Source organism: Chionomys nivalis, chromosome 8, assembly GCF_950005125.1.
Source record: "Chionomys nivalis chromosome 8, mChiNiv1.1, whole genome shotgun sequence".
Taxonomy (NCBI): Eukaryota; Metazoa; Chordata; class Mammalia; order Rodentia; family Cricetidae; genus Chionomys; species Chionomys nivalis.
The window spans coordinates 56,951,737-56,959,725 of record NC_080093.1 but is presented as its reverse complement, the minus strand read 5'-3'; the positions used below and the strand labels follow the sequence as shown (position 1 = coordinate 56,959,725).

Here is a 7,989-nt window from a genome sequence, read left to right as displayed (position 1 = left end):
TTTCACTGTTGATCTCTGGTCTTCCTGTGTTCTTGAGCCAGACAGAAAAGGGAATTATTGTGAGCCATGATTATTCTGCTTTCAACACAAAATTTCAGGGAGATTCATACAGAGCCTGCATCCCACAGAAGCTATGAGGGAGGGGTCCAGCACAGCCACAGGGGAATCCAGGATCCTTATGCTCTAAGAGACATCCTTGTTGTCCTTGTGCCCTGCTCAGCCAGTTAAACCCTACTGGATCATGGTATCTGGAAGGGAGCAGGAAGAAACCCTGGGAGGGATTTTGGGCACACACTGCAGAGATGGTGGAGCAGTCGTGGAGTAGATGATGAGAGCTCAGAGGGAGGGGTACCGGTCCTACCCAAAGATACCAGAAGCTTGAGAAAGTCAAACACAGGAGAACCAACCATCTTTACCAAAACCCTGATCTATCTACCCATAAACACACCTGTAACAAGACCCAGAGTTGTTCTAAGATCAATTAGTTGTTACTAATGTCAAATTTAAACATCAATGAGAGGTCTGAGAAGGAACAGAAGCTGCCTATGAGGTGGCGGAATGCCAGGACTATCAGAGAACTGTTAGACATGTTCATAAGACTAAGGAAGGTGGAACATGGCCTCTCACAGAGACCTTCAATAAAGAACGATGTTTTAGGTTTTTTTTTTTTAATATTTATTTATTATGTATACAATATTCTGTCTGCGTGTATGCCTGCAGGCCAGAAGAGGGCACCAGATCCCATTACAGATGGTTGTGAGCCACCATGTGGTTGCTGGGAATTGAACTCAGGACCTTTGGAAGAGCAGGCAATGCTCTTAACCTCTGAGCCATCTCTCCAGCCTCGGTTTTTTTTTTTTTTTGAGATTTATTTTTATTATATGCATGTGCACATGAGAGCAGGTGCCCACAGAGGCTCTGACCTGGAGCTAGGGTTACAGACATCTGTGGTTGATAGGAATCCAGCTAGGGTCCTCTAGAGGAGCAGCGTGTGCTCTTAACTGCTGAGCCATCTCTCCGGCTTTGAAAAGAGCCAGATGGGAATGCTGGAGCTGAAAGTACAGTGCTGGAACCTTAAACACCTCACTGAAGGACTCACACGGAGAGCTGAGATGGCAGAGGGAAGACCAAGTGAGCTGGACACATCAACTGCGCAATGCAAGTCAAGGAGCTGAGAAAGATGAAGACGAGGTTATACGGCTCTCATTTGTTATACCAACGCCGGCAAGACTGAGAGTTCAAAGTCAGTCTGGGCTACAGAGTCAGTCCCAAATTTGATGGAGGACAGGAAACTTTTCACAGAAATGGAAAAGGTAACCTTAAAATTCATGTGGATGCACAACAGTGTAATGCTAGAGCTATCACCATAGCACGGTAAAGGCAAACAGGTAAGTAGGCTGATGAGAATAAAGTGACCAGAAATAAGCTCATAGCTATGGCCATCTAATCTGAAAACAGTGTCAAAAATATACATGGGAGAAAAGAGGGATTCTTTTGCGTATGGTAATGGGAAAGAGTGGGTTCCACATGCAGAAGAATAAAACCAGGTCCTTGGCTCTTACCTGCACAAAACTCAACCTGGATCAAATGTCTTAATGTAAGACCTGGAATTCTAAAACTGTTCAAAGAAAGCAGGAGAACATGTCAGGATAAAGACATGGGCAAGGGCTTTCTGCTAAGGACCTAAGCAACTCAGAAAATCCAAGAGCTGACAAATGAGGTTTACAAGAAATAGAGGCTTCACAATGAAGAAAACAGACAGCTTGCAAAATCTCCGTGCTAGCTATCTGATAAGGTATTACTATCTAAAGCAGTGGTTCTCAACCTCTGGGTCACGACCTCCTCAGGGGTCACATATCAGATGTCCTGCATATCAGATATTTACATTATGATCCCTAACAGCAGCAAAATTATAGTAGCAACAAAATAATTTTATGGTTGTAGAATCACCACAACCTGAGGGACTGTATTAAAGGATCACAGCTTTAGGAAGGTTGAGAACCACTGATCTAAAGTATAGAAAGAACTCAAGACATTAAATGCCAAAAGAATAAAGAAATGCTATCAATATGTAGACAATTGTTAGAAGTGGTCAATGAATATATGAAAAAGTGTTTGACACTGAGAGATTCCACTTGATGTGTCAGAATTATTACCATCAATAGAATCAAAACAAAGACTTAGTACTAGAGAGCATATACCGCACGTGGAGACCACACGTGGAGAGGGCCAGAATTTGGTTCCCAGCACTGACATCAGGCAGCTCACAACCGCCTGGAACTCTAGCTCCAGATTACCTAATACCTACTTCTGGTCTCCATGGTAACCCACACTCATACGCATATAACCCCACATTGACACACACACACACACGAGTAATTTTTAAAAAATAATATTTTGAAACAAGGTCTCACTATGTAGTCTGGCTGACCTGGAACTTGCTGTGGAGACCAGGCTGGCCTTGAGCTCACAAAAATCTGCCTGCCTCCACCTCCTGAATTGTGGATTAAAAGCATGAACTATTATCAGCCATTTCTGTTTAATGCATGAGTTTGTCTTAATAACGCAATCAAATACCATGTAGAATGCAATGTGACAATCATAAACAGCAAAACATGTATATTTAGACAATACTTCTTCAAAGTAAAGATGATATTAGCAGACTCTCATGCAAAGTGCACAGCAATCTTCACAATGTTTCAGGGAAACATGGACCCACTGAGTCAAAGGCTTCCCAACAACACCACCAGACTGGGTGCTGGAGAAGACTGGAAGTACAAAGAGGCCAGAAGACAGTTGCTCTTCCCCGGCACCTGGCTTACGTTACTAAGGTGAAGTATCCTCACCATTCCTCAAGCAAGAAGAGCTGACATTGTCCTTAAATGCTGTGCAGAAATCCCCAGGAGGAGGAACTGCTGCCCTCCAGATCTCTTACATCATCCAGGGTCTGCTAGTCAGGTCTGAAGAGTCCCTCCTAGAAACACCGACAGGACTGACTAGGCTCCACCTCCTGAGTGGTCCACAGCACAGTACCCATGTCCTCAGGTCATTGTGCTGGAGGCCTTAGCCAAACCTCTTAGACCCAGAGGGCACAAAGCTGACATGGGTAGCGAGCCCCAGCTCTGTTTGGGAGCTAGTGGGTCTACGAGCCCTGAATCCCCCCCCTTGGAGGTGATTCTGACCTTAAAGACCTCAGGGCTGTTTGCCAGAGCTCAGGCAATACTCTGACCACCCATACGCAGCCTACACATCAGGTCACTCTAATGGGAAAGATGAGACACTTATACTTGACGGGTAAGTCACAGTCCAGTCCTTTGCCCAAGGCCATCTGGAGTCCACATCATTTCACTACTTCTCTGTTTTTTGCTCTGTCTGTTTCAAGCCCAGAGAGGCATGGCCCACCCTGAACAGTGGCCTCCCTGACACAAGTTCCCAAAAGCAGGGTAGGCTCTCCAAGTCCACCCTCGGTGGTCCTGAACTGGCAACTGGAGGGGCTCAGACTGGAAGCCAGCACTCTGGGATTCAGAAGTCTATGCATAAGATGCTGAATGGCAGAGGTTCACAATCTGCACTGTCACAATAAGGAAATCCTTTCACAACTGACTCTGGGCCACTTCTGGTCTTTAAAGACCTTGATCTCAAAGACATACTCTGCTGAATTCAGGATTCGATCCGTGGGTTGTACAACTTCAGGTCATGGCTGGAACCAGGAGTCTGCGTCCTGTAAGAAGACTGGTTTTTATGCAGCTCCCTCCCAAAAAGTGTTAGTGTGCCTCAGTCTTGTCCTAAAGGCAAACATGGCTGGGCAACAGGGAGAGCGTCTGCTGAGGTGATGTAAAGGTATGGATACATCCCGCCTGTTAGACTACCAGAGCCATGCCCACCCTCAGGGGGAGGACTCTGGGAACCTGGCACATAACTGGACTGACTCAAAGTATCTGGGGGAGAATATTCTTGGCTGGTTATTTTGGGTCAGAGAGAAAAACCATCAGGCTGGCCACTTAGCTCGCCAGCAGTTTCTACTCAGCCCTCGGTGGCCCGTACCATCACATGCTCTTGGCCAGCAGACACAGATCTGCCACACAGATAGAGCTCCACTACGAAGAAGCAGCACACTCCCGATTTCCTGGACTGTACATTTGGTGCTCACTATCCTGTGGTCTCAGGACCGTCAGTGTTCTGGCTGTGGTTGAATATGCTGGGGGTTTGCCCAGGGTCCCTCAGTACCTCAGATTTGAGAGCAGAACTGAAGCAATGATGGGACTTAAGAGGCAACAGCCTGGCTGGGAGTCCAGGCTCATGTTTGTAATCCCAGGACTCGGTGGGCTGAGATAGGATTGCTTTGAGTCTGAAGTTAACCTGGGTTACACAAGTAGTCCCAGGTCCGCTTTCCAAGAAGCAGATTCGTTGGGTGAGATCTCAGGATCCTTCCACCGTATTCTCTGCACATCAGTATTCATACACCAGGAGAAGGTCTCTCTCTGACCTTTTGAGAGTGGCAATAGGACTGGGTTTAAGTTTACGCAGGATAGGCTGAGGAGTTCTGCACACACACGTGAGAGAGACAGCTACTCTCCCTTGTAGCTACCCTCCACTCTCTGCGTCTGAGATCTCCCAAAACTGAGCCATTTAACTTAAAAAAAAAAAAAATCACATAGCTGGGCATGGTGGTGTACACCTTTAATTCCAGCACTTGGGAGGCAGAGGCAAGTGAACCTTTGTGAGTCTAAAGCCATCCCTGGAGAATGCAAGCTCCAGGTCAGTTAAGGATACATGGTGAGAATCTGTCTCAAAACAAACAAAACAAAAACCTATCTGGTTCCCATTTTCCAAGAGACACAGGACTGAGGAATGTCAATGGGTACCAACAGGCAATTCCTTGCAATATCATCTCTCATATTTGGAGCAGACAGAGCAATGAAGGACACAGGACAGCAGCTTCTCTGGAGCAGTTGTTCTGGCTTAGGTTGCTGAGCATAGCCCAGTGTTTCCCCTCTTCCCTACCAGAACATCCTAACCCAGGGCCATCACTGTGAAATTCCCAGTCCTCATGAACACACAGCCAGTACACCTCTGCAGCCCAGTTCTCCCTCTCCATCTCTAAGGCAGCATCTTGAGGAAGAGATTTGTCCATGTCCAGGCTGTGACCCCAGAGGATCTTTGTGAGCCCCCGGCACACTCCAGACTTAAATCTCGAGATTGTGGAAACAGCCGCAGGTTTTATCAGGATTGTTGACAGGTACCCGAAGAGCCTCAGTGACAGGGATGAGAATCCTACAGGGCATTGGGACAGGAAAGCTCAGATAGTCTGTTTTCCTGCCTCAAATAAAGGTAGGGGTCCAGATTCCTAAACCAGCCCACCGTTTTTCTAAGGCCACCAGGATTGCAGGGGCTTCTGGCACTCGCAGCAACCCTGCCTCCTACTGTGCCCACAGCAAGGCTCTTTCTCAATCCTCAGTGTCTTCTATTAGGTGGACACCTGCCGGCAAGAGGCTAAGGCTTGCTTCCTGCATCCCGCTGCCTTCAGCGTGGCAGCCAGGGCCCTCCAGTCTCTTATTTGAGTGCTTGGTGCCAGCGGCACATCACCTCCCTCACGCTCCCACCCATGCAGCATTTGATGCAAAACCTAAAACAAGTGTAAAAATTCCGTTTGGTCACAGCGTACCACATTTAGTTAGAATGAGAATAATTTCTAAGTTTTTTTTTCCCTAGCAGTCCTACCGTATCATTTTTATTTTAATTTTTTATGGAATTTTTAAATGCCAGTCCAAAAGAGCCTCTAAAGTCTTCGGTGCAGCTTTGTACGAAGTAGGGAGATCTACTTTTGTCCATTTCAGGAACTGTATGAAGTTGTGTTCACTGTCTTTCAGAAAACAGACTAGCGTGACCATGACTTTAGGAAGGTTTAAAGTATTTGTAAGATGCCTACAGATAGGCTCCAGTCATCAAATATAACATCGTATGAACAGTAAAAAAACGAAAAACTAAAATAAAAGGGATACCTAAAGTTCAGAAATCACCAGGAGCATCAGCAGCGGGCTGGGTTGTGGCACAGGTCTGAGTCCAAGAGAATAGGACTTGGTTCCATGGGCTAAGACAGATAGTACATGCCATAAGCCGCGACGGGCCCGGCGAGGATCCCAGGAACCGCACCTCCGCCGAACGCAGCTGCGGAACTATGCAGCTGGGTGCCCAGCGGAAACGGCAGGCCAAACGCCGGCAGTACTGGCTTGGCTGCCAGCTTCAGCTTCTCCAGCTCAGCCTCCTGAAGCCGCTTGGCCTTGGCTCGGCGGTTCTGAAACCAGATCTTGACCTGAGTCTCAGTGAGGCTCAAGCTGCTGGAGAACTCGGCGCGCTCAGCAATGGACAAGTACTGCTTCTGGTGAAACTTGCGCTCAAGCGCCAGTAGTTGAGCGGTGGTGAAGGGCGTCCGTGGCTTGCGGTTGTTTTTGTGTTTGCGAAGGGTGCAGGGTGGAGGGCTGGGGGCACCTGAAAGGAAAGAGAAGCAGAGAGCGAGCGCTCAAACCCTGGCTGCACACCCCTATCCCGACACTGTCCCGCCCTCTACAAGGAAGATTGGTGCTCCGTGGCTCCGTGACCACTCCGCTCAGCGTAATGAGGTCTCCAAAGCCACGTGGATAAGCAAAGCAAGGGGGAAGGGAAGTGGGGGGTGGCGCTCTAGACTCAGGTCTGCTCTCTCAACCGGTGACCTCTTTCAACCGGAGACTGGCCACTTGGAAAAAAGCTGGGGCAGGAGGCGGCTGTAATTAACTGAGGGTGAGTAGAGTTAGGGCTATATGGAGACTAGTTAGCTGTCGCTAGTATATGCAAAGTGGGTAAGGGGTGCAGAAGCGTGAGCAACCCGGAGTGGAAAAGCATTAGGAGTGTCTGTCTAGGGCTCCGGACCTCGCCCAGGAAGAGACGTGGACGTGGCTGTTGGGCCTGTGCACAACGTCAGGCTCCCATCACTAGTTAACCCATCACTTGGGTTGGACGGGTTAGTGACTAGTAATTAAGTTCGGGGCCACAGCGCGCATCGCCCCCTGGACTTCTTTGCCTTGAATGCGCGCGCGCTTTTCAGGGCCTGGGACCCGGACACTGAGCACTTACGTGGGGGGCACGTGTGCGTGACCGGTGGCGGCCAGGCTCCGGGCTTCGAGGCACCCGGCTGCCTCTCCTCCCCCAGCTCCCCAGGCTCGGAGCCCCGTTCGCGCTCAGCCTCCAGTAGTGACTCGACGCTGAAAGGGAGTGGTCCGTGCCCTATGTGGCCCCCTCCGCGTGCTCCGAGCCCCTCCATGTTCATGTCGAATGTCGCCCGGGCCATGCATGGGATGGCGGGTGCAGGGCTAGCCGCCCGGCTGGTACTCTCGGACGCAGCGACGGTTTGTTTTGCCAGGACCCTGGGTTGGGTGGTTCTCGGGCCCACTCTGCACTCTATAAAAAGGTGGCGCCGCTTTCATGCGCCGCTACCCAATGGTCGTTCCAGTCGATGTGCGGGCCTCAGTGCGGGTTGGACTCACTGCTTTCGGGGGCGGGACCGACAGGGATGGGCGTGGCCGCTGCCTGGGAACCGAGTGCCCCGAGACCTGAGGTGGCATTGTCGCACCCATATCGGGCTTTCGGAACCTACTGCCGTCTGTGGGGGCGGTTGTCGAGCTCCTCCTGCGGGAAAGGCTGAGGGGAAACCCAGGCACCGATGAAGAGATGGCCACAGCTGAGGACTGGAGAAGGCGTGGGCGCATATGGTGCAGCCACCCCTCTAGACATCAGTTCTTGACCTTGTTCGGATTTCAAGCCTAAGCACTTAGGCAGAGCGGAGCTTCGAGCTCGCGCCTCCCACAGTGGCGTGTAATGGAGCTGACAGGCTGCTTTTCTTGCTGAGAAACTTGGCTCAGGACTATTTTAGTCATAGCGTTCTCTCTGTACTCTGGGATTCGAATGTGACCAACAAGACTCTGTTTTCTGATCCCTTGAGGCCGGGTTGTGGTG

The 7,989-nt window shown here is 49.7% G+C and overlaps 1 protein-coding gene across 2 annotated transcripts; it reads right to left on the bottom strand.

The window, feature by feature from the left end:
* Positions 1–6,091: 6,091 nt before the first annotated feature.
* Ventx (VENT homeobox) lies at positions 6,092–7,354 on the bottom strand. Of its 2 annotated transcripts, none has more exons than XM_057779217.1 (2): positions 7,111–7,354; positions 6,092–6,489 (listed from the first exon to the last, which is right to left on the bottom strand). In XM_057779217.1, exons 1-2 carry the CDS (start codon positions 7,322–7,324, stop codon positions 6,092–6,094), a joined length of 612 nt encoding a protein of 203 aa, XP_057635200.1. In that variant the 5' UTR covers positions 7,325–7,354. The 2 variants fall into 2 exon arrangements, with proteins under 2 accessions (XP_057635200.1, XP_057635199.1); XM_057779216.1 differs by having other exon boundaries at positions 6,331–6,491; positions 7,045–7,324.
* Between the last annotated feature and the right edge of the window lie 635 nt (positions 7,355–7,989).